The sequence below is a fragment of the Heloderma suspectum genome, chromosome 2 (assembly GCF_057233095.1).
Source record: "Heloderma suspectum isolate Gila_16-S chromosome 2, 16-S_ref, whole genome shotgun sequence".
Classification (NCBI taxonomy): Eukaryota; Metazoa; Chordata; class Lepidosauria; order Squamata; family Helodermatidae; genus Heloderma; species Heloderma suspectum.
In genome coordinates, this window is record NC_139459.1 from 211897024 (window position 1) to 211923818 (window position 26795).

The 26795-nt window shown below is 44.5% G+C and overlaps 1 protein-coding gene and 1 long non-coding RNA gene across 7 annotated transcripts in view; one reads left to right on the forward strand and one right to left on the reverse strand.

Annotated features, from left to right (window-relative positions):
* Window positions 1-3644: 3644 nt before the first annotated feature.
* Window positions 3645-26795, forward strand: part of BAHCC1 (BAH domain and coiled-coil containing 1) — a 108691-nt gene continuing 85540 nt past the window's right edge. For 3 of the 6 annotated variants that reach the window (XM_084837608.1, XM_084837609.1, XM_084837610.1), the window contains exon 1: window positions 6313-8559. In XM_084837608.1, the coding sequence (XP_084693734.1) occupies window positions 8391-8559 (169 nt within the window). In that variant the 5' untranslated portion in view covers window positions 6313-8390. Of the gene's footprint in view, window positions 4044-6312; window positions 8560-8802; window positions 9054-26795 lie in introns of those variants that run through there. The other 3 variants (XM_084837607.1, XM_084837606.1, XM_084837605.1) reach the window with 3 other exon arrangements.
* On the reverse strand, window positions 4720-8471 carry LOC146353909 (uncharacterized). The gene is made up of 2 exons (XR_014788212.1): window positions 8424-8471; window positions 4720-6321 (listed from the first exon to the last, which is right to left on the reverse strand). It is a non-coding gene; the product is annotated as an uncharacterized LOC146353909 (long non-coding RNA).

Sequence of the window (26795 nt, forward strand, 5' to 3'; positions counted from 1 at the left end):
TCGAAAACAGCCAAGATTTCTTGCACAATGTCCCCAACACTTGGGGTAGGGACGACGCGACGAAGTGTTTCTATCCCTCAAGTGCTGTTGAACTCCTGATCCACGAAAACGGAGGTGGAGGCGGGTGGACGTGGGGTTTATTTCGCTGGGGAGCCACGATTAAACTGAGCCAGAAATTTCTGGTGAGATGAAATGTGAGGGCGGACAGTACGGAAATCCCAGTGAGGGGGATGCAAGGAAGGAAAGAGGGACTGCTAAATGGGAAGGACTCGATTCTTTACAAAAATCCGAGTTCCTCTTTCCTTCTGGTCCTTTCCTTATTTCAGAAGATGTCGTCTGTTAGGCAGACAGACACGCATGTACGCTGGCTCTGGCCCGCAGTAGAAACCGCAGGATTGAAAACTTTCCCCCACAGTTTCTTCCATCCCGAACTCGGTGAGTAAACTCGGAATTATCCTTAGATGGGTGAATATATATCTACACATAACACCGTTAGATTAATTTGGAATAGTGAATCTGTATGTATATAAATACAAACAGGCGGGCATACCATATGTGAGCCCCCCCCCCCCCCCGAATCCTCAGACTTCGGCTTTTTGTTAAGACCCAGTACATATATTGGAGAAGAAGTACAATTGCACTTCTTGTGACACAGATTGCTCCCCCCCCCCAGCACCCCCGCCCACCCGCCGATGTCCTGGCCAAGGGCCTGGGTTGATGGACGAGCAGAACGATTGGTGGATTGAAGCGATCGCGGGCAGCACGCGCGCGCACACACACAACCATCTCGGTATGTTGCGCGTGAATATGTATGTGAGTTTACCCGTATAATTTTAGCATGAAGAATCTGGTGCTAGCATTGCCTCTGCTATTTCCATTCCTCCACTTTAAATCTCTGTGTCCCCTGATAGCGTCTTGTATTCTCCTGGTTTCCAAGTGAAGGGACTAGTTGAAGGTGTATTTGCTTTCAGTTCTTCCTTCTCTCCCCTGTCACTTTTTATAAGAGCAATTCAAGAGCCTCGACTTGAGGAACCGCTCCCTCCCTCTCGCCCCAATAGGTTCCCTTTCATAATCCCATTCCCTCTCCTTAAAAAACAAAACAAAACAAAAACTTGTGTGTCTACGTTTGTAATTTCTGCTTGACATTCATTTTGTATTTGCAGTAGATCTACCTTTCCCATCCTCCCTTATCTATATATTTCGCCCGTAAAGTAACTAGGGCCTCGTGGGCTAAAACCTTCCTCCTTCTTGGGGATTCTCTCTTACTCTGTTTGTGTGCACGCGCGTGCCTACTTGGGTGTCTGTATTGTGTCTACCTGCAACATTTGACCCTTTTACAGGTTAATATTATAAATAACACAGTGTTACTAACCGAAATAATAATGATTTAAAAAAAAAACTTGGAACGGGTATGGTGTTTTACCAGCGCCTCATGGACTGGCAAGTTTGTTTCAAATTGTACAGTTCCTTGGGTTTTATACGCGAGGGCGAGTTCGATATACTCCATTATCATCACCAGGGTGAGAAATGCAGATACACACAAACACACACACACACTCCGCGTGTACACGCACGCTGCTTCTCGGTTCTCTTAATTCAATTTGCCCCTCCGGTTAATGAATAGCTCCATTGTAATCTAATATCTCTTACGGGTTATTTTGATTTATTCTGCATTTTCAAATCAATTACGCTCCTTTTATTTTTTTTTTTTTAAATCGTCTTAATCGCCAGTAAGGGTAAGGGGAGAAAAACTGAGCCTCCCCGCCGCCGCCGCCGCCGCCACCGCACCAGACACACACACGCACACACGTCCTTCAACCTCACTCGATCACTAGCGCTGACATGTCTCCCGGTTAGTTTCGACGCCTATTCCGCTTTCGCAAAAGCAGGACCTTTTCCCCGGAAATATCCCGAGGCGCGCCGTTTTGCGCACTCGGGAGGGACATACATGATGCCTGTTTCCGCGTACTGGGAAGCTCCTGGAACGGGCTGCAAACGCAATGGGTGCAGGATCCAGCCCGTGTCTGCAGATCCGTTGGTTCGGATCTTACACCCGGGACATCACGCCCAGCCCAGCAATACGAGGAACTCCATTCGCCTCGCCTCTCCCCACCCGGTCTCTCGCCTCGTCGTACTGAACCACCCCCCGTTCTGCTCTGCCTCCCCCGCTCCCTTAAAGGCTGTCCATTTCCCGGCTGTTTTGCCCGTCCTACGCAGCGGCACGGTCCCTGCTCCCCAACTCTGCAAAGGGAGGAGAGGCTGGTCTTCACCCCCAGCCCGATCCCCCGGTGCCCGATGCACCAAACCTGCCTTGAATGAATGGCTTTGCTTTCAGAATCGCTAATAGCGACTCAGTCCGTTTCCCCTTTTCTTTGCTCCTTTTGATCCTCTCCACTCTTTGACCTTCTTTTGGCTCAAGGGACAGTAGGCTCTGCCTCGGGGGTGGGGGGTATATTGGGGGGGTGCTGCTGGAAACAGTCCCCAGCTTATCTCCTTTCATCAAACCAGCCCCGGGCCCCCTGCAAACCGCGGGGCCAGTAATTGCTTTTTTCAGGCAGCCCAGTGCGGACTGGCGAGCAGCCAATCAGCGCCTTGTTTACACTGGGTGATGGACAGCGGGCTGGGGGACTGCCAACCAATCAAGGCGTCTCCTGGAAGTGGGGAAGGGAGGGTTGGAAGAAGGCGGGCGGGCGGAGGGGGGGAAGAAACCGAAGGCTATGTGGTTAACCTTTCCATGGCCGGTGCAAAATCGGCTGAGGCTGCGTTTGGTGTGGCTTGTGCGTGCGCATGCAGCATTTACTGATTAAAAATAGATTTTTAGAAGAAGTGTCAGTACAGGTAGGAGAAATGAAAATGAAGTATCCTATTTAGAAATTGAATAGCAACCAATTGAGAGAAGTATATATTGGTGTAAAGGACCATCTAGAGAAGTGTGATCAAAATATGGAGCGGGGGATGCGTTGGAAGGAGCTTTACTTTTACGTTGGCTGGAGGATGGGTTCAATGTGATGTGTAGTGTTGGGGGGAGAGAGGGGAGGCTAAAGAATCACTGTATAAATAGATCTCGATTTATAGCACCCTACCTAGGAGTTTACATGTGCCTTAGTGCAGAAGTCCTAGTGAGAACACAGAAAAGGGACTTTCCTGAATATGCAAGACGGTTAGGGAGTTGGCAAGGCGATTCCCACCCACATCCCAGGGAAATCATGTCCTGGAGTTCTTTAAAGACATACACTCAAGCACTGAGGACTCGATGAAATATAGGACCTATTCGACCGTCAATCTCGTCGTTTTTTAATCTGTATTGGCGAGACCTGTTTGCTAAAAGGTGGGAGAGAGCAGGCAGGCACCGTCGTAAGCAAGGCACTTTCCACATACTGATTTGTACAAGGACTACTCGGTGCTGCGGTTGCAGCGCACCGTCCAGTCTAGCAAAGCGAAAGAAACAACAAGAAACAGCCCCCACACCACCCAGCTGGCGGGTGTGTGTGTGTGGCCCGGAGCAGCGCTCTGGCAGACTCCCTGCCTCCCCATTCCGCAAAGCTTTTTCTTTCTTTCTCCCTCCCTCCTCACATTGCTACGCATCCCCATTCAGCTAAGCAAAGGGAAGCTGCGCGAGGGGCGCTGCGCAACTGTAGGGACTTGAATTAGGCGCCATTGGATTGAGTAGTAGCCCTGCTGCTCTCTGATTGGCAGGTCCCTGGTCCCACGCCAGCCTATTGGGAAGCCTGTTTACGCAGGGAGAGTGGCACGAGCTTATTACCGTAGAGGACCAGGCGTCCAATCAGCGAGCGTGCTCAGCCTGAGTGAGTGGCACGAGCTTATTAGTATGCAGGGAGAGTTGCTTGCAGGACTGAGCTGTGAGGTTGGGGAAGCTGGAGCCCGCGACAGGGTCTTTTTTCCTTTCTGCAAGGAGCAGCAGCCAGTGCATTTACAGTGCAACAGTCAGCACAGTGCAAATACCAATAGGAATACAGCAAAGTCCCACTCACTGATTTAATTGTATTGCGTTCCCTCTGTGCAAAGGAACACCCCTCCCTCCAGTAAGTAAATGAAATTTATTTAGTATTTTTTGAAACGTGCATTATTTGTTTTTAATTATTATTATTATTATTACTATTATTAAAATCAAATACACCCTCCCGGTGGTCAGTTCTGAAATATATATATATATATCAAAAACTATTGCTGGCAGAAATGGTTTTGATCTTATTTTTATTTTTTAAACCAATTCAAGCACCTAGTTATTGAAATATGTAACAAGTGTATCCATTCCTCAACTAAATTAAAAAATACTTTAAAAAACATCCTTGTGGAAAGGAGATGTATTTTGCTTCTAACCAGAAAAACCTGCAAGATATGTGCATGTTTTTTGTTTTGTTTTGATGATTACTATTTCATGGAAATATTGTACCCAGCTCTGGGTAGTACTAACAAAACCCACGATTGTTACCATATTTCTTACTGAAATTCTAGTTGTTGGGTTTGTTTTTTTTAATAGAGCCGTGAATGGCTGCTTTTGCAAAGAAAACAAACAAAGGCATTGTAGCATTTTTTTAAAAAAAGAATGCATGCAAATGTATATGCTCCCCTTTTAAAAATTAAATCACAATAGGTGGTTGAAGGCAAGGTTTCTGTTAAATGCTTGACTTACTACATTTGAAAATGCTCGGTACATTATGGGGTTCTGAATTACAAAAAGAATTAAAAGACTTGGGAAAAGATGTATTTTCATTTATTTATGTACCTCTGTGTGTACATGTGTATGTATACTGATTTTTCGTGGGAGAAAGCCTTTCAGTTTTGCCATCGTGAGAGAGATGCTGCATCTTCCTCATATTGTAAGGAAATGTTTCATTAAGATTCGAGGTAAAATCCGCCTTGGCTTGTTTTGGTTCGGCTTACAAGGCTGAACCACGGAACGGGAACCATTCTTGAAATAGGGCGGCTGGGAGACATGCTTTGTCTCTCGCGGTCTCCCGATTTCTTTCGACGTCTGCGCCTTCGCCCGTTTCGGATCTTTTAAATAACGGCATTTCTAAAGGAACCGAAGGTTTTTGGTGGTGAGGTTGGTGGAACTTCGGCCTGGTTTCTTTAAGTCCCCCTTCTTTTTTTTACTAAAATATCGATTTGCCAAAAAAAACCAAAAAGATGTAAAAAAATAAAATAGTCGGAGGGGTGGCGGTTGGGAGAAAAACAAAGGAATCGAACAACCTCTTAGGGCAGCTGTCTTCGCTTTCTTCCTACGCCGACATTGCCTGGCAGAAGCTTTCTAGGTCTCAACGGCGGGAGATCTTTCCGATCGCTGCCGCTCGAGCGGCCTCTTCGGTGCCTTGGCAGAAAGACCTACCACCGCCGAGGCTTCCTGTCCGCTTCTTCCGGCAAGGCCTGAAAGCCAATGCGCCGAAGCGTTTGAAAACCCGCCGGATCTTCCATTCTTTCTGCCTCGAACTGTCCGAGAGGAGGATATATTTCTAGTAGACGCAAAACCCCGGAGACGTAGCAGAATTGACAAGACCATAAAACTGGATTATTCCATTTTCGCCCAGATCTCTCTCCCTCCCCCAATTAAAAAAGGGGGGAGGGGGCGTAACTCACTGGAACCGAACCGTGCAAATTTGCAACATCCTTTTGTTCCTTTGCAACCTCTGAATTCTCCAATTGATTCTAAACCTTCTCGCTCTCATCAGCGGTTTGTTCTTCTAAAGAATCGCCTTCATTTTGGCTGCGCTGGAGACAAACCGGAGAAGGTCGAAGGCTACTTCAACCCCCCCCCCGCCCTTTTTGTTGTTGTTGTCGATGATGAATGGATCCGGAGGTCCCCGCGTTGCAGATAAGCCGCTGTTTACCGGGCTGGAGGAAACCTGATTTCATCCTTTCCCTTCGGCATTTGCGCTTGCCAAAATGGACACGATCTTGAAACAAACCCTCTCTGCGGTACGTGGTGGCGAGAGCTCCTTCCTGGAACACGAATACTGAAACTTTGCATCGGCCTACAATCGTGATTTCCAATCAGCTGGTTTATTTCAGTCGGCCACAGCAGATATTTTAAAATTCTCTATTTTTCTCCTAGAGAGAAAAGGGTGGTGGTGGGGGAGAGAGAGAAATCCTGCACACGACGTTTCCGTTCACGTTGATGTATGGAACTCCAAACTTGCTGAAGCTGCTAATTCAGCTTTTGTCTTCCAAGCTTCAACTCTCCCCCGCACCCTGCAGCCCATTTATTTTCCTCCTTACTCTTTGAGATGATTTTTGTATATCCTGGAGGGGGGAGATGCCCCCATTGTAAAGACAAATGCCCTTTGTAATAATTCCCTATAACTGCAAAATAAAAAATATTAGTTGTGTTCAGAGATGAAATATAATCTCCAGAGAGGAGAATAAAGACAGAAAACCTGCCCTTTTGTATTTAAGTATTCCATGTATTTACAATGCAAAAGCTGCCCATACATTTATGTATCTCTTTCTCTCTTATACACACACACACACACACACACACACGATTATATATATATATATATATATATATAATCTTATCAGCTGTGTAAATATGTAGTCACTTAATACATTATGTTTTCAGTTATAGATTAAATCAAACACCAAATAGTCCAGGACTATTAAGAGTTGGAAGTACTGAATCTAGCCATTTAAAATGGTATTTAGTAAATTAAAAAATGTTAATTACTCTGTTATGATCAGGGCCCATTAATGTGTGTGTGTGTATGTGTGTGAGAGAGAGAGAGAAATTCTCTTTCCTGTAAGGTTAACAATTAAGTATTTTCAGGATAGTCTTGCCACTTCTTTGGTTTGGAGGTGATATGGATCCTTCAGACAATATAAGAGTTCCAGGAAAGATCAGATGGTAGAATTAACTGTCTAAATGTAGAGGGAGGCTGGGGTATCGAGAATTTGGGTGTTCCCCCATCCCCTCTCTCTATGGCAGAAGCATTAGGTTTTCCCCATTAATAGCTCAATTACTTTGTTTATATGGGGAATGCACATTTTTGTAGTCAGAAGCCAGTGAAAGTCTTCCAGTACAACACATTCCTGCTTGGTAAATCTGAAGGGGGGGGGGGGAGGTCTTTTATCCCATCTTCTCTTCCTCTTGGCTTAATGTTACACACATTGGGCCTAAGCCAAAAAACCCTTACGTGTAAACGGAATGAATGCACAGGAAGGACCTTACATAACTGTTTTGTCTAGGAATACAGTTGTAGGATTTAAACCCCTGTCCTTGGAGGAGGAATGCAGGACTTTGCCACTAAGGTGTCTGCAGTGAAATATTTATTTCTGGGCTTGAGTAATTGAAGTGCAACAAGCCCCTTTCCTTTGGCTGGGGTCCACTGAAGGCTCCTTTTGGATCCCATCAAGAGAATGCGTTCATAATCAAAGTCCATATTCTGGGAGGGGAGCCCGGTTGGAGAAACCTACTCTTCTCTGAAAATCCCCTTACCCACTCCAACCCAATTCAAAGGCAAGGGATCGAACCTTAATAAATCAGAGGGCTTGGAAAAGGCGTTGTCCCCACCTACCCCCCTCTCCGCACCATGAAAATAAAGAGGCATCCGGGCAGAGGTTTAGTTTGCCCATACACTAGAGCAGGAAGGATTGACCACCCCTGGAGAAAATCTCTTAGCGAGTCATCAGATCAAATGCTAAACCCGTTCGACTTCCACAGGCAAATAAAAAGTTAGCAATTCGAAAACAAGGCATAATTTTCTCTCCCTTCCCAGCCCACCCCCGCCCCGCCCCGCCCCCCAGTTATTGGACGCGTTGGTATTTTTTCGCATTCATCCGTGCGGATCTCACGCCTCGATCCATCTCTCTGCCAGGGACCCTCCCGCGGCCGCGCAAGTCGCAAGGGGCCCGGCCGCGCCGAGGGCGCTCGGCCCCTCGAAATCCGCCCGGAGAGGGCTCGCTGTGGCGCTTTGTTCTGAGCCCGCCTCTGGCCTGCCGAGCCACCCGGAGGGCTCGCTCGACTGTGTCAGGGGCGCGGCAGAGGGGGCTGCTTTCGATGGGTCTCGCCTCACGGAGACGCCTCGGCGGGGCTTGCGCTGGTACGGCGCGGCGGCCCCCGCGCCTCGGATCGGCCCCCGGTTTGCTTTTCTCCACCCGCCCCTCGGCCCCGACCGCTTTCTCACACTGTCCCCCTCTCCCTCCTTCCTTCCCCCTTGTCTTGCAGAGAATGAGGCTGGATCCCAGGTGCCAGGAGGAGCGGAGGAGCCTCGGAGGAACATTGTTCGCCTCGTGCTGAGCGCGGCCCTTCCTCCCCCCGCGCCGGGCGCCCGCTGATTTCCCTCCCCGGAGGGGGATCTTCGCCGCCCGCCAGCCCGTCCCGCGCTCGGCCCCCTTCCCTGCCGGGGCTCCGGGTGCAGGAGCGCAGCCCCGGCATGGATGGCCGCGAGTTCGCGCCCCCGCCTCACCTCCTGGCCGAGAGGGGCCACCGCAACAGCTCCAGCCGCCTCGCTTCTGCCGGGCACAACTCGGCGGTGCAGCACGGAGGACACTTCCAGCCGGGGAAATACTTCCCGTCGCCCATCTCCATGGCTACGCACACAGGTCAGTGCGGGGCGCTGGGGTGAGGCGCGAGGCCGGCGAGGATCGGGCCGCAGAGGGCGGGGGGAGGGCCCGGCCGCCTCTCCTCCGGGCTGCGAAGGGAGGGGGTCGCGGTCAGCAGACCAGGGGCCCGCGGGGGTACGGAAGCTTAAGGAAAAAATCCGGCAACGCGATCTTGGAGCTGATCGATCCTTGCTCTGGTTACATCGGTGTGCAGAATTATTCAACGGCTGGAAGGAAGGAAGGAAGGAAGGAAGGAAGGAAGTGCATTGCAATGAACAGAGCCACCAGCAAGAAAGGTGGCTGGCTGCTCTCTGCAACTGCCCTTTCCGCTACGTTATTTTTGAAATTATTATTTTTCCGCCTCTTTCTCTCCCTCTTGCAATGCATTAACATCGCAACAATAACAAAAGCCTTGGAAGGAGGAGAAGAAAACGAACAAGGCCTGAGGAGGCCTTCGGTTACATGGAGGCCACGGCGTCGATTCCGTCGCCTCTGTAAGCAAAGGCAGGCACGTTAGCGAGGGGGAGACAGACAATCGTCCTCATAATTCAGTAGGGTCGGAAGGGGGCGGGGGAGGGAGGCAGGCAGGCACTTTTTTTCTTTTCTCTTTTGGCCGTATCTTTTATATGGGCTCTGCGGAATGGGGTTCTCCAAAGTGAGGGGGAGATGGCCCTCTTGCCCCGGGCTAATAATTCAAAATGATGGGTGCACACGTGCAGTTTGGTTTAGTGTGCGTGTGAGAGGAAGAGGCTGTATATTTTCCAGCAAATCTGGATGTACCGGCCTGATAAGGAGCAAAATATGCCGGCCCCTGTAGCCAATACTCCTCGTGGTGGGGGTCTTTGTTTTGATTTTATTCGGTTTTTTAGTGACAGGGGAGAGGTGGTTAAAGTCAGGGCCGTTCCACCCCACCCCACCCCGTTGCTGGAACTGAAGGAAAATAAATCCCACAGAAGAAAGGGGGGGGGGTAGGGGACCTTTTTTCTGCATTAACATCCTTAAGAAATTCTATTGCATGAACAAGAAGGCACTTTCCGTCTGAACAAAAAAGCTGTTATTTGCCAGGGAAGGGTGACCCAGGAGCCGGCTATGCTCTTTCAGATTAGGGGTAGTTGTATGTGCAGGGTTAGCGTTAATAGCGCGGGTGGTGTAAGACTAGAAAATCCTGTTTCTATATAAAGCCCTGAAGTGTCAGGGTGAGAATGGGTTTGCAGTGCATGTGTTAGCTTTAACAAGTGCTTGTGGTATCCTGCTAAAGACACAAAGTTTGGCAAGAAAAATCGGGGAGGTTGTACATGCCAGATTCTTTTGGAGATTGTCTATGGCATCCTTTTTAATCAATTAATTCGGGGGGGGGGGGCTAAAATAGCAGGTATCAACTAGTCAGATTGCTGGATGTTAGATCAAATGCAAAACTAAGCATCCACGATATGGTCAAGCAACTCAAGATTTCTAGTAACCAGACTTCAAAATGTAGGATTTCATTGGAGGCGAGATCTGTATTGGCGGTCTTCATTAACATCTTTGTATATTGATAGGGAGAGAACAAAACCAAACCCCAAAGAGATTGGAACGCAAAAACTTCCCTTGATGAGAATTTTCCTGAGGCAAGGAATAAGGAAATGCTGAGTAAGGGGATATTGCTTTTAATATTTTGTTTCTGTTTCTGAGTGTTATAGATGTTTTATGTTTTCAGGGATTGGATCTTGCTTAGCTGCATTTATTTTTGGAAATAGGACCAATTAAAAAAATCTGGAATAGATGGTTCAGAGTTAGAAACATTTTATTTCCACTGTGAATGCTTGAATTTGTTTTCAGTGTAACCCAACCAGCCTCTATATTTAACCCAAAGTCGATATATGTATTTTTGTCCTCAAGGATTTTGTCATATGGTTGATTTTCAAATGCCGTGGCAGTCCCTGAATATGTAGTGTGCACCTTCATTTTTTGTGTATGTGATAGATATTTATGGAGGTATGGATTTAATCTTAGATTTACAAAACCACACACAGCCACTTAAGTTTTGTTTATAAGTTACTTTAAACATCAGAGCAAAAAAATGTGTTGTAGTTCTTATTTTTCTCTAAACTCAGCACTAACAGCCATTATTGCTAGCTTGATGAACTGTGAATGCTAATAAAATTATATCTGCTTTAATGGGATTACAATTAGTACATGGATTAAAAAGGATGGCATGAGGTAGACCAGAATGGGTAAAAATTATCAACTGGGAGCGCAAACATTTCTTAAAGAAAAAAAACATAGCAAAATGCAAAATTACTCATAGGCTTTTAGCATTATGAGATGTTAAAAGTGCTAACAAATGCAACAAGCTAGACACACTTGTGCTTTATTTGAAATAACTGATTCATAGATTTGCAGGGGTTTCCCCAGTTATTTTTTTAACCAACCTTCCTTCCTTCCTTTTAAACAAAATAGAAGATGCTCACTGGTGTTAAGTTTACAAAATTATTCGTTTCCAGCAACACCAGGAAGGAATTTTAAAATGCAAATCCAAGCAAATTGGATGAGGAGTATGATTTGTGTCAATCTTTGTGCTTTTCTTCCATAGTCTGGATTCAATACCTCTTTTCCTGCTTCCAAGCCATATGAAATCCTTCTGTTGATCGCTTTTATTTTTCTCTTCTATTGTGTTGTGTATGTGTCTGTGTTTATGAGAACTTTGATTAAGTTCATAATTAGAAATATCATTGGGGGGGAATTCTGTTGATACAGTCTTTTCTTTAGAATGTGTTTTAACATTTTTGGTTGGGTGCATGTTTTTTCCCCCCTCTTTTACGTTCAAGAAGCTGACAATTTCTGCAGAATAAATTATTGATAGAATCTTGACACTGATGTGCAATTATAATACAGGGAAAGGCCTCTCCAAAACCAGAGGTCACAACAGTGAAAATACAGACTAGGCTGTAGTGGATCTTAGCCAGCTTTATTATTATTATTTATTGTTATGTAAAGGACAGTTATGTCTGCCTAACATCTTCTCTTAGTGTTACATTTTGAACAAGCAAGACACAGTGTTACACAGTCCCTGTGTAACGTCCATTCATTTCATGGAGACATGTAGGAGAACTTCCCAGTATATCACATCCATGGCTTATTAAAAGAGTTGAGGCCTACCTGTTAAAAGCAAAAGGTTGGGAGGGGGCACGCTCTGTTTCTAACCTGCATCTTGGACACCTACGACCCTTTTAGGCAGCTATGGCATAAACAAAAAATTAAACGCAGAATTCCAAGAGGCCGGATGCAAAGCAAATCCACCAGGAATTGTCTGGAACATGAAGTGCTCTACAAGAGAGTGCTTAATTTTTACGTCTACTCGGACAAAATTCCACAAGGCATACATTCATTGATCTAGCATGTATTTTAACACTCTCTCCACCCTGGAATTCTTCCCCCATGGAGATATGTTGTACCCTCCTTATTCCTCCCCTCAAACAGTTTCTTTTTTTAAAGCTGGCCACAGAGACCTTGGATTTTTGAAGTTAGCTTTTAACGTTTAGCAAATTGTTTTTCTTAAAGCAGAGTGCTGATAGTTTTATAATCCCGCTGTAGAAATTTTATGGTAAAGCACTGTTATAGTAACCTTGTCACAAAAGGTGCAATTAAAATGTTTTGTCTCATTTTTTGCACAGCATTAGATTTGTGTGTGTGCGTGCGTGCACGTCTCTAATACAGATGGTCCAAAGTCAAAGCTGTGAAAATGTTTTTAAAAAAGGAAGGAAGGAAGAAAAAGGAAAAACAGAGAGAGAGAGAGAGAGAGAGAGAGAGAGAGAGGGAGAAGGATATTAGCAGCATTATTCATCATTACTCCTGCCTGGAGCTGTTTGGATTTTCACATTGCTGTTGACTCTTACTTAGTATGCGAGAGACAGTCTTACCAAGAAGGGTGGGTGGGAGGGAGGCCTAAATGTTATCCCTCCCCACACACCCAAGCAAGGTAGTTGCATCTTGTTCAATTTTTTCTTAAAGGTTGGCTAGAAATAGAAATTTGAAAGAACTTGTGCATATACGTAAATTAAAACATATATGCTTAGCATAAGTAATTAAAAAGGAAAAGAAAAGAATGACAGTCAGCAGGAATGGACATAGCCTTCCAGTAGGAATGGGAAAGGATCTCTAAACAGACACATCTTTTGAAGAGAAACAGTTGCAGGAGTTCTAGGCTTGAATTTTATTTTATTTTTTTGAGTAATAGAGTTTTATGTAGATTTAGTTTGGGGTAATATAGTTTCATGTAGATTTAGTTATTAAATGCAATGAGAGGGAGAGACAACAAATTCCTGGGGAGACAGACCCTGTACAAGGTCCCCACCCCCACCTCTGGTGCCCCCCCTTTAAAGAAAATGCATTTTAGTAAATACCTCATTAACTATATGACACCAGTAGATGTTTCTGCAACACAGTTACTACATTAAATAGGTGCTAAAGGAGTTACTGTTCAAAGGCATGTTCTAAAGACTCTAACCATCTTTACTTATAAATGACAAGTAGCATGAGACATCAAAAGCAATGCAGAGATAACAGCTAGGAACTGCCAACGCTGATCTTTTGCACAAGAACTGCAAGGCGCACATGGTTACACAAGGCAGTTCTGGTTGTACGTGAGCGTGTGTGCGCATGCGTGCACACACACACACATATCTATACGCACACAAATTAAAGTTCAAATTTGAAGTGTACATTATCCCACTGGGAATTCCTCCACTGTCATGTCTAATTATTCATAGAAGGAGCAGACTTTTTTTCCATGGGAGCAACTAGGGTGTGTGTGTGTGTGTGTGCGCACGCACATATGACTATGATGCTAATTTAGAGCCAAGGCAGTATTTCCATGTGCAGGACAAGCGTTCCAATGCAAAATTTACACCATGGTTTCTTCATAACAGGCCTAGCCCTGGAGTAGAGGCTGTTCAACATATGGGAATCCAAATGCAAAGAAGGTTGTTTAAAATAACAGACAGAAGCCTAAAAATATCCCTTCAGAAACTCACACTTTCTTTTATATATATAAAAAAAGGAAGAAAAATGCCAAACTCTAAAAGAGAAAGATCTAAAAATACTCAAGGCTTTGGCAAGGCTCGTGAAGTTAAATAAATTATACAAGAACCATTCATGGGAGAGACTCCACTTTTTCTTACAGGAACATTGTTCAAGCTAATAAAAATTATAATTTACTAGCCACCAAGCTTTTCATGAGTCTAAATTTAATTGGTCAGGCTTCTGGAGTCCATCATTTCCTGCTGGATTAGTAGATTCGTATTGGAGTTTGTGACACAACAGAGAACAAAAAAAGACAGAATCATGAAATAGCAGATATCTGGGCAAACACGGAACAGGGTGGAGTGGGGGGGGGGAGACTGCTTTGCTCCCTCCCCCAGTTCCCCTCTTTTTTTTTTCTTCCCTATAGCCCCCCCTTTTGTATCTGGAGTGCTTGGAAAGGTGGGAGGAGACTAGGAGATGTTGAAATGCAGGGGGTATTAGGAATGCTAGAACACAATTTAGATATTCAGAGCCCTTTGAAACACAGCACAGTTATTTTAATTTGATAAATGATCGGGCACCTTTAAGAGTGTGTTTGAACAATCAAGATACACTTCAGCAAGTTGATAGGATGTATGCTGTCAACTTGCATATGCCATTAGTGCAGACTGCACGCATAAATAATGTGAAAGCACAGCTTCTCTCTCTACCCTTCAATTCTCCATGCGATACCCACTCACAAAAGAGCCCTTTACCCATTAAACCAGAGGTCTTCAGAGCCAAAATTCCCAATATTTCTGGCTTCCTTCTCTTCCTCCTCTTTAAGGACAGACTTTTCTAGCTGAGTGCTTTTAAAACAGGAACATATTAAGAATAATGAATGCACCAAGCACTCCAACTAGTTGCCACTCTGCACGCGCATGTGTGTGTGTGTGTGAGAGAGAGAGACAGAGACGGAGAGAGACCCTGTTAGCTATGAAAACTGCTTCCCTATCATTTCAGTTTTACATTGTAACACAATTGCATTCCCTTCACTGTTTTGCCTCTGGTGTGTAAAATTAGGGAGGAGTGTGGTGTGTGTAGTAATGTGTAGGGGGAACTGACATTTAAAATACGGCATGTAATTAATTAGCCCAAACTAATTAACACCAATCATTCCCAATAAATAATAAAATAAAACTACCAGTTGGTTTTTTACTTACAGGCAAGCATCAGAAAGAGCTTTTATGGTAATTCTCCGTGTGTGTGTGTGTGTGTGTGTGTGAGAGAGAGAGAGAGAGAGAGAGAGAGAGAGAGATAAATTTATAGGAGGTGATACAGAAACTCGTCTGTCTTGGCCAGTTCCTTCTACATTATAATTCATCTCCATTTCTCTAACTTCAGGGTTGAAACTACTGGTCAACTGATGTCTTTACATCAGGATTATGCAAAATAAGCCTTGCCAACCAATGTAAAAAGTAACTATTATTATTATTATTATTATTATTATTATTATTATTGATATCCCGCCTTTTTCCCAATACTGGGACTCAAGGAGGCCTTACAACGTTAAAACTTCTACAATTAAAACCTATTAATAGAAATATAAATACAACTGTACAAAAGTTAAAAATATAATTAAATCATCAATATTAAAATTGTTAAAATATTAAAAGACAACCACAACAACAAAAATAATATCCATATGTCACATTTTCACAGGTCTAGACTAATTATCCCCAGAGGCCTGCTGGAAAAAAAAAGTTTTTGCATGCCTACGAAAACATATCAGGGAGGGTGCCACTCTCGCCTCCTGGGAAGGGAGTTCCAGAGCCTTGGGGCAGCCACCAAGAAGGCCCTCCCCCGCGTTCCCACCAGGCGTGCCTGTGATGATGGCAGGATGGAGAGGAGGGCTTCCCCTGAAGATCTCAGGGCACGTGTAGGCTCATAGGGGAGAATACGGACAAAACTCTTTAAGACTTTTGTCTTTTAAAAAGTCTTCCATATTCCTCTCCTTCTTGCTACTGTATATCTCTCTTGCAAGTATCACCTACAATGGGTTGCATCCAGTGCTGGCCATCTGCCAGCAGAATGGAAATTGTTGGTGGGACCACCCTCCCCTCCCCCCCGCCCTGCCTGAACACACCATGCATGCCCTAAATCTGCTCCCGTACAAAGGGGAGGAGAACAAGGGGACATCCTATCGCACAAGCAGAAGTCTGCTCACATACCACTGGATATAACCCAATATCTCTTATTATAAACAGAAAGTTCTAAGCAACTCTAACCACTTGGACAATGCAGAAAATCCATGTTGCTTTTGGCCTTGTTCATTGCATGTAGCTCAGTGGTTGTCACAAACTCTATAGGTTTTTGCTCCCAAAGTCATAAACAGAAATGCATAAAGTATCATCAGGATCAGAAGTGTATGTGGACATCTAGATTGTAACTCTGGAGTTTTTTGTGTGTAAATCTCCCTATGCCTCAGTTTCCATATCAATGAAATGATAAATAACTGGTTTCTGTCCAGTGATCTGAATATCGAATCAAAGCAGAGGCAGATTTAGCAAGTCAAAATCACACATAAAACATGTTTGTGCTTTTGTAGACAATTATTCACATGCATCTTTTTATACTTTGAGAATATAAGAAAAAAAATGTGGGCATGTCTGAATGGTTCAAAGTATTCTTAATTCCCTAATTTACAACTACTACAACAAAAACAAAACCTCTTGTAATATATTGCTTTAATTTGTGGCTTATTGATTTATGTTATTTCTAAGAAATATCCATTAATTTTGATGTGCTCAGACCACATTACCAGAGACTACATTTCAGTTGATCCAAAAGGTATATAGGGTTGTATCCAAAAGATATACATAGGGTTGATACAAAAGGTATAAAGGGTTGTTTTGAGCTATCCCCCCTCTTCTCTGCTGACCCCCATGCCTGTGGGAGGTGGCGTGGGGGCAGGGGGAAGGGGAATTGTCCCAAATCAGCTCCCTCCCCATTCAGCTGTTGGAAGCTCCTGCTTAATCAATGAACCTTCCATCAGCCAAGGGATACCAAATGGAAACAATCCATAAAGTTCAACATTAAAGAATCCTCCCAGTAAAGTTGTATTTGTAAGGAATAGAAAACAATGACACAAGACCTCTGTTTTGCACATTATAATTACAGAGTTTGTGGGCTGGGTGTGAAATGCAAGATTTGCTTCAACTGTGTGTGCTCCAGCCTTAAACATGCTCAAAATGTTGTGCTTCCTGCATATACCACCTGTACTCCTGAGGACTTTATTACCAGTATATACTTTTTCCTTTTTTTTACACACCACAAATCTGCAAAAATAGCAAACAAGGTACTTTTGTGCTTTCAGACCTACAGGGCCAAGTCTTGGTCATCCTTCTAAAACAGTTGAAATAGCTGAAAAGTCTAATTAGGGTGTCATAATTAATAACATATAGTAGTAAAGCCTTTGAGCAATTAAAATTCTCTCAGGTGACCAGAAAGGCTATTACAACAGGCTGACAATCACCTTGTAGCTGTAAGAATATCATAAAGGGAGAAGCCTTGAGGGTGCTGAATTTTAGACGGGGTAGATTAGTAAAATTTACCCTGGGTTCCCTCTGGTACACTTACCAGTGGAGGTTGTCCCTTTTGTATTTACTCTAGAATGTCATTTCGATGCTCTGGATGAATACATAAAGTGGGAAAGATCAGGATAGGAGTGGAGCACTTAGGACATTTGTGTCCTGCAAACTTAATATTGTGCAATGGGCCTGAATTGCTTTTCTCCCTCTTGGATATTTTTAATAGTGCAATACAGTAGAAACTCCATTTCCCCGAAGCCTCGGTTAGCTAGAGCTCATAATTGTCAAAACTCACGGTGGGTCTTCCGTGTAGCTACATGTTAACACAACTCTGAATGTAAATAGCACACCCATTTATCCAAGCCTCTGATTATCCATACAATTTGGATGTCCTCCAGACCAGGCAGATAAATGAGAACCTACTGTATATAATACAGTGTACGCTTATTCTATGTATGCAGCAATGTTTTCTGTTCAGCATAATACACTAAATAATACTTTTGGATAGTGCAGCAAATTGCTTTGCTGGGAAGGGGTTTGCATAAGAAACAGTGGGAGTTCTGTGCAGGCAATCTCTTGGGTGTAAGCAAATGGCTGGATGTGAAGGAGATGGTGTCAGCTCTCTTTGGGCTAAGTCTTCCTAGTAAATTGTTTGTTTCTTTTGCCTATCAGATGGTTGCATTCAGTGCCAAAGTTGCAATTGTCTCTCCTTCCTTCCCTACAGCTGTCTCAATGGATTAAATTCCAAAGTGGGATCAGAAGCTGTTTTAAAAGATGGGGGGCAGCATGGGGAGGGAGAGCATGGCGTTACTGGGAAAGCGATGGGTCCTAAACAGGTGGGATTGTATACTGCTTTAACATTTTGAGAGAGAGAGGAGGAGAGAGTTGTTGCTTTTAATTTTCCAAGACCTTGAAAAGCAGCCGAGAGCCCACGTCACCCGAGGCTGGTGGCTCAGAGAGGCAGGATCCCTTGATCTCTCTCGCACACTCTTATGCAGCTGTGTCTCCAAGGCGAGTCCATTGAGCATGGCAAAAAGGAACAAAAGCGGCCCTGGGTGGGAGTGAATAGATCTTGAGGCAAGCTGCCTTGAAAATTTTTTAAAAAAAATTACTTTAAGATTTCATCTCCGTCATTAAAGAAGCACAGGTCGAGAACACCCCCCCCCCCCGCCCCAGCTACAGCCAGCCAGTTGCAGTGTGAGATGATAACCCATCATCTTTTATGGAGCAAGCTTGAAGATTTCCCCAAGTTTCATTTACCTATTTATCATCCTGGCAGGAGAACCCCCTACCCTTCACAAGTGCTTCCTCTTGCTCCTATCTACCACCACCCCAGCACCGGCAGACTCCCTAGAACATGAATTGTGTATTTTTTTCCCCTTTAAAAAAAGAGGAAAAATAAAAGTGTGTGTCAAAGTTAAAACAGATTTTGAGATTAACTTGTCTACTCCTTATTAGTGGCACTCCTTCTGAAGATTACAGAGAGGATGGGGAAGGGGAGGTAACGACACATGTGTCAGGCAGAAAGAAAGCAGAATCTTGAGAAACCAAAATCTTGCAGAATTACAGTTGAGCAGTTTCATCTGTTCATTAATTTTATTATGTGGATCTTCCCAGAGATGCCATTTGCATGCTTGCAACTGCAAGAGATGGAGGGGCTTGCATGCTAAGGGGCTCTGGATGTGCCATTACTTCCTTTCAAAATTTGGTAGGAAATAGAGCCAGAGACTTGTGGCACTGGGGCTCTGCTTCAGAAAGGGGGCCTCTGGTTTTGCAACCGATGTCTCTTTGATGTATTGAGGTTTTATTGTACAATTGTGAGTCACCTCAGTGAAAGTCAGAGGTGTAAATTCAAGCAATTGTGTGTGATCTAAAGCTGTGTGTGTGTGTGTGTGTGTGTGTGTGTGTGTTTGGGAGAGAGAGACTGAAGCAGAACAGATAACATGTGATTTGGATTGGGATTTTATGGTAAGCAGTTGTTAATGTAATAATAAGTATTTGCATATTTGTGTATACCTGTTTTCTCAAACACAGTTATCTGCCCAGGTTAAAAAAAAAAAAAGGTGTTGATCAATGTAGGAAGATAGCTTGGTAGCCCAGGTGGGTTTCCTTGAAGTCTTTGTGTTGGTGGGTGGGGGAAAGGAAAGCCATTCACCTTACTCATGGATAATGTCCATGCATTGCTCCAGCTGTGTACACCCCATTCATTTAAGTGGGACAGGTATGGGGTTCTGTGCAGTTGGCTGAAGAAATGTGTAGAAGTTCTGCAGTGGGACTGGAAAATTTGAACATGCAAATTATCGCTCGATCCTAAGCATGGAGGTTAGGATCATATGAATCAACTGCTGTGTTGTGTATGTGCAAAGTCATGACTTGCAGTGCTGGCACTGCAGTTCTTCAGGGATATGCTCTAAGGTAGTCTTCCCCAACCTGTGACCTCTGGATGTTCTGGTCTACAACTCCCATCATCCCTGACCATTTTCCATGCTGGCTGGGGCTAATGGGAGTTGTAGGCCAAAGTATCTGCAGAGACCCAAGTTGGGGAAGGCTGCTCTAGGGATTTATGATAGCCAAATAGAACCTCCATGCTCAGAGGCACTGTACCTTTGACTAACAGATGCAGGGGACAAATAGGGAATGGCTGTCTCCCATGTTGCTCTGTGTGTGAACTTCCCGAGGGCATCTGACTAGCCCCTGTTGGAAACAGAATGCTGGCCCAAATGGATAATTGGTCCAATCCAGCAAGACAGCTCTTATGTTCTTATGACCCAGGTCTGCCCAGCTGCAGTAGATAAGCCACTTACCCTGCAGCAGGCCCAAGATTGCGCTGGAGTCCGTTGGATGTCAAATAGCATTAAAAGGGATGCACTTATTTTTCCCCCTTGTTTTTGAAATCTCATTAATTTTAAGCAAATCTTGTGATTTGGAGGCTGGTTCCTTCATAACGTTTGGGTCCTGAGAAGTTTGCGGACCATGCCGTGTGAATGCCTTGAGACAAGCAAAAGGAAGAATATTTCCCAGAAGTCGTTTATCACTGCTGCTTGCACCATAACAAAGCTTTCCATGAAAATGATCCCTTCGTCCTGACAAACGCCACATCCCTGGGGTGTGCTTGGACATGGAGAAAAGAGGGTAGGGGATTGGAGACTTACTCCTACAGGGCTGTTTCAGGACTCCAGAATGGCGTGGGATGGATGACTGCGCTGGCAGAGAAACATCTGTTTTGCACACTTGCTGGGAATGTCCGCATACCGTCTCGCATGGGCTTCAGGAGTGTCCAGTTTGATATTGTGCATTTTTGTCTGTGTGTTCTGAGAGGGAGAGGGAGAGAAAGAGAAAGAGCCATGTGCAGTGTGATGATAGCCTAATTAAATATTAAAACACCCTGGTATTACAGCATTTTTTAAACGTATTTTTCAGGAGCAGATTTATGATAGCTCATCTCTGTCAGGGCTGACTCAGCTGTCTCCCGGAAAGGGGTGAATTCATCTTTGGCAAGCAGATCTCCCTCGATCCTTTCCTCTGTGTGCGAGACAGTAGTGGGAGAGAGAGAGTTCCTAACATATACTGCCAGTGTCTCTGCTGGATGTCTGGACGGGCTTGCTGCACTAAGGGAGAATGAGAGATTCACGTGCAAAACATGCCGCTTGGGAAGGGCTTGGAATGGACAATGGGAATGGGCTGTTAGCTTCACCCGAGTTTGCAAATCTTTGCCTTGTGCACTGCTGGGAGCCAACGAAGAGGGTGCTCCATTAGTGTCCACAAAAAGGAATGTGTACAAGTGGATCCCATTCTCTTCCTTATGCTCCTATAGCTGCCTTTGGTGGGTAATGCAGTTGAGAACAGGGGATATTCCCATAGCTAGGATGGAGGTAGGTAAACTGAGATCCAGCTCCTGAAATGTTCCCAAACTAATTATAGAGCTGGGAGTATAGGTTGCCTGTTGACCCAGTGTTTTGATACCCATACTGGGGCCTCCATTTTCAACATGCAGCACTTAAAACTGTATTTTTTTTTAGCTGCTCCAGGCATTTGGTGTAGAAAAGCAGGGGTCCAAATATATTGAAATAAATAAATCTTGGCATACAGGAGCTGTGGCAAATTACAGTAGATCCTGTAATTATGGCAGGGGAAGACATTTAGTGGCTGCAGGTATCTTCTCTCTTTTTGTTTAATTGCCAGGATTTAGGGTTCAGTCCTGCACACGCTTACTGGAGAGTAATTTCCACTGAACGTAGTGATGCTTGCTTCAAAGGATCAGGCTGGTAGAGTGGCTCTAAACCAGGGGTAGGCAACCTTTTTGGGCTGAGGGCACATCTGGCAAATTGAGAAACTGTCCCAGCCACCCCCACAAAATGGCTGCCATGGGAGGTATAGCAGCGGACAAGTAACTTGCCCAAAGGACTGATTACAAGGCAGAGGTGGGGTCTGAGCCCCACAAGTCCTTTGAACCCACAGTTTTCAGCACCAACAGAAAGCTATTTCACAGCAATCCCAGGTTCCAGTAAGGGACTGGGTGGTTGTTGTTGTTGTTGTTGTTGTTATTATTATTATTTTTAAGCGGGAGGGGCATGGCACCTTGGTGGGCACCAAGAAAGGTCTCTGGGGGCACATTGGTGCCCATGGACACCATGTTGCCTATCCCTGCTCTAAACAGACAACCGTCTTTTCATTAAATAAATACAAACCGAATCCCACTGCTAATACTACTGAGAAGAACTTTAATGCAGACGTGTAAATAAGCACTCGCTGGTGGTGAGCTAAGGATTATCTGCAAGTGAGTAGAAAGGGGAAGGATTTTGTTAGTTTTTTTTGTAAATTGAGACAGGACATGCAAGTAACAGAGTGGAATTGCAAGTCTGTGGTTTGTTGCCCACGTTCTGCATCCTAGACCCCAACTTTATTTCCTCTTCTCTTTTGTCTAGAAGTAACATGCTGTTTTCTTTTACTCCACCCCACTCCATTCTGCAATATCTGCAGGCATCTACTCTGGTAGCTCAAAGTTTGTGGTCTTCCAAAGGCAGTTATGAATCTTTTAAATAAAGAAAATATCCTATCTGCTTTATGAGGTTCAAGCGAGCTTCCATCTAGCAAAGCATCACAAGTTGCAATGATAGCCAAAGCAATTTAGGCATGTCACAGCATGATGAAACATAATATAATAGCCTGAAAGCTTTTATTGCCTGTGATGCAGTTAACTTGTGGAACTCACTGCAGTAAGAGTGGGTTGAACTTAAGAACGTGCCCTGAAAGGCTAGTTAACACTGGCAAAATTAACCAGGCTAGAAATAGTTGTTTCTCCCAAAAGTGGAGGATATCTAAAAAAGATGAGGGATATCTTAGGAGGGGCAGGAGGTTTTTTTCTTTCTATTTTTACATGGTTATATACCTTTCCTGAAGCATTCAGTGCTTCAGGAAAAAAGAAATGGGATCTTTTCCTGCTGACATGGACGTAGAGATGAGAGTTCCTGGTTTCCTATTCATCTGGTCTGTTTTCTATGTAAGCGATGTTCTCTCCTGAGACATTGTTGCCTCTGTATCCTTTCCCAATTAAACCTCACAATTCGAAATTTGGTTACATTTTATTCACTTATTTTGCTTTTCACTCCTCTACCTGCATGTAATCAAATAAGAGAGCAACGAAGAAGCCCTCCTCTTGAAGCTGAAGTGGGATTCACAGAATAAAACCAATATTTATCTTACTGGTGGTTGGACGGCACACACCTATAAATTTTTCTTTATTGCATACAGCCTGTTTTGGTAATTTCTTTTCCCCCTCCCCTTTTTTCTCCTCATGTGAGGCATCGATTAAAAAAAAAAAAGCCAACATCCCACTAGACTTAAGTAGCTCTTTTCAGTTGTCTTATTTCTTTGAAACCCTTCCACAGAAGTTAAATTTTAGTCATTAGAAGTGTCTCAGTTCCTGCCTTCAGAGAGACCCTTATTTATTTGTGGGTGGGGGGCAGGGGGCAAAGGCCAGTCGCAAACCTTGGACAAAGTGTTTCTTTTGCCTTAAAAAAAGTATTTGGTAGCTTGTTTAAATACAGGATGCCGTGTGACTGCACCACTTTCAGTCCTTTCTCCTATGCTTCCCAGAGAGTTGATTGGGATCCCAATTTAGGTCACCGAGTGAGAAGCTTGCATTAGAATTCTGAGGGAATTGGCTTTCATTTAAAAAGTGAGTTCCTGGGCTTTATGGTGGGTGAGCAAATCACAAAAATCCAATTAACAACAACAACAACAACAATGTATTAAAAAGAGTTTCATTTTGCTGTGTGTGTGTGTGTGTGTGATATGCACACACACATGCTTATTTTGCATAAGTTATTCTGATTCTGCTCCACCCTATACTCAGACCCACATCTGGTTCTTCAAGTTTTATGGGGCTCTTTCTCAGATACTTTCAAGCTTCACATAAGGGCTGGAAATTTGGGGCCCAATCCAAAAGAGTCTTTACAGCCTTCAGCCCATTAGTATTTAATAGGATTAAGCATGCCTACCCGTCTTGTGTTGTATGGTTGCCCTTGCTTTTCTAGAAGCAAAAAAGCTTGTATCTAATGTAAGTTTTACTTGTCCCATTCATTTCAGTGTTCCTACTCCAAGTAAAGCTAACATTGCGTACCACCTGAGGCAAGCAACATTTCTCAGAATACTGAATTCTGCAGCCCAAGTATAGCATCGGTACAGTGAATTCCACTTTGCTTATGAACAAACATCTCCCTCTCTGCGCTTCTCTTCAGATAACTTTCTTTCCTCTTGGTTCTTAATTCTTCCAGATCTGTCCTTTTGGTCGACATCTATAGAGGAGTCTTCTTGCCATCTTGCTTTGCTTTGAGCTCTAAAGGGGAGGGTGTGGGGATTTTTATCCCTCTAGGACAGTCCTGCTCAACTTCTGACCCACCAAGCTGAACACATCTGCTCAGCCAAGTATGATGCTGCCTGCCAAGATACCCTTGCCCCTATTTTTGCTGACTCTGAAATGCAGCAAAAGCAGTAGTTTTATGAAGTCCTTGGTGAGCTGCCATAAATGGCTGGTGGGCTGAGTTGGGCCTGATGAGTTGTCCCTTGATCAGACCTGATCTAGGAGCAGGCATGATGTGGTACTGTGTTTTACTATGTTTTTATAGTGTTCTTCACCCAATGAGCTCAAAGTGCTGCATGTAACATGTCTCCCCATTCCCTGTGAAGTCGGGGAGGCAGCAGCTCCATGAGGTAGGATGAGAGAAAATGACTGGTCCAAGGTCAGCTAGTTGGGCTTCAACGCTAACAAGGATCTGATCTGAACCCAGGTCTCCCCAGTCCAGCACTGTATCCGCACTTGCTAGAACTTTGGGCAAATATGGCTCCTGTCCCTTCTCAGACTATACCAGGTGAAGTTGTCCAGGACAGATGGGTCCAGCTCCAACATGGGCTGTGAGACATTTCAGCACAGACAGCAATAGTCAAATGTGCATCCAGCCAGCTACGTTCACCATTCCACTTGGTGAACATAGTGAACATGTTCCACATGGTGAACCTATGTAGGCATACCTCTTGTGGAAATGTACCTCTCTTGGCACTTGCACCTGCCTGTTTTTCCTTTTATTCAGGGGATAGTATGTGTATGTTTAAAGAGAGGTATTGTGGGATTTAAACTTGAGGCATCTGATTCACTTCTTTTGTATCAGAGACCTGGGCATGTGCTTTAGGGTCAGGGGCTCAGTGGCAGACTGTATTTATTTGCTTGTTTTGTTTTTATTTCTGCCGACTGCTTTTATTGTGATGTTTTGCAGGGCAATCCTATCCACTAATTATGTGGGTGAGGAGGAGAGAGGCAGTGCTGTTACATGCTGCTGCACCATCCATATATATACTGTGTGCCTCACTACATTTATATTCTGCCTTTTTTCTTCTTGCAAGCAACCCAAAGCAGCATACATGCTCTGTCTCCTCTCACATTTTATCCCCATAACAACCCTGTGAAGTAGGCTGAGAGTCAATGACTGGCCCAAAGTCACCCAGTGAGCTTCATGGCCGAGTGGGGACTAGAACCCGGGTCTCCCGGGTCCTACTCCAACACTCTAACCACTGCACCACGTTGGCTGTCATCATGGAGATGTGTCTTTGCCCTGCCCCCAGCATAGATACCGGAATCACAGGGGCTGCAGGAGGATCCCTAGCTTTGTGGATCTGTTTATGTGCAGGGGTTCCAGGTGTGCAAACAGGGTAAGGGAGGAGGGCCGTGCTCATTCTGACACAACTAAGCCAGTCAGGAGGACTGCTGAGAGCCCGACTCCTGCATGGGCCAACCAAACGTTTTGTCCTCCCCTCCCTTGGTAAAGCTACTGGTTTTGCTGCACTTCAGGGTCAGCAAAAATACGGGTGAGGGTATCACGGCAGGCAGCATCATACTCGGCTGAGGGGATGTGTTCAGCGTGGTGGGTCATAAGTTGTGCAGGGCTGTCCTAGAGGGACAAAAAAGGGGTTGGATCTTGTTCTTTTATGTGCACCTTCACACTGCTGCTAAGGAGGTGTGAAACTTACCAGCATCACAGTAACGGTGATTTTCTGGAGCGTGAATTACACCACCCAGGGTGAAGAAGGAACAATCACAAGCTGAAGCTGGAATGAGAAAGTACATAGCTGTAGTAGGAACATGCTCAGTTTTCTGATTTCATTGGGTATGAAGATCCCACTGCAAGGCAAAGTTAAGGACGATTGGTCTGCGTTATTGTTTATAATATTCTGCAATATAAAAGGCTAATGTTAGCCTTAACTAAGAAAACAGACCACCCCATGTCTGTTGGAGGGCAGGCTCTGTTCATGGCATATATAGAACTGTTCCTGGAATCCTGCACTCTGTTCTGGTATCTACATTTGAAAATAAAATGTTGGGGGGGGGGTGTACAAAGAAGGGTTGTAAGAATGATCCAGAGTCTGGAAGGATGGGCCTGACTGAAAACATCTCTAAGGGTGCAATCGTAGCATGGCTGGCTGGGGGATGCTGGGAGTTGTAGGACTTACTTCTGTCTAAACACACATAGGATTGTACTCTAAGGAGCATAAGGATTACCTTTCAGTGAAAGGAAGTTGATGGTCATGGAGCTTTCATTATTTATTTTTCATTTCATTTCTATTCCGCCCAATAGCCAAAACTCTCTGACAAGCAAATTTTGATCTCCTTGATCTAGTTCAGTAGTTCTCAAACTAGTCTTTAGCTGTGGTTGCCATTGAGCACACAGAACATGCATGGAAGCCACAGCTGGGGTTCAGCACAGTCATATCCTAAATAAGTCAAAAGATCACTCTAGTACGTCAGTGGCTGCATCAAAATTCTCTGGTGGCCACGTGTGAGAAACCATGTAGATTGATGCAGAACACCAGTAACGAGCCAAACATAAAAGTCAACATAATGGTGACTAACCAGGGTTGGATTCCCCGTTACTTCATATGAAATGTAGGGACTCTTTGAAAACCTTGGCCTAAAACAAGAGGGCTTAGAGGAGGTTATTTCGTCGGCTTCTGCAAGTCTCAGGAGTATCATCCTCACTGTGACATCTTGGACCTTTTGAGCTAGTTCACCTTTTTTTTTTTTAAGAGTACATAGGCAGCCTTCTCCAACCTGGTACCCTCCAGATTGGGGGGGGGGGGGCTACAACTCCCAGCATTTCTGACCATTGGCCATGT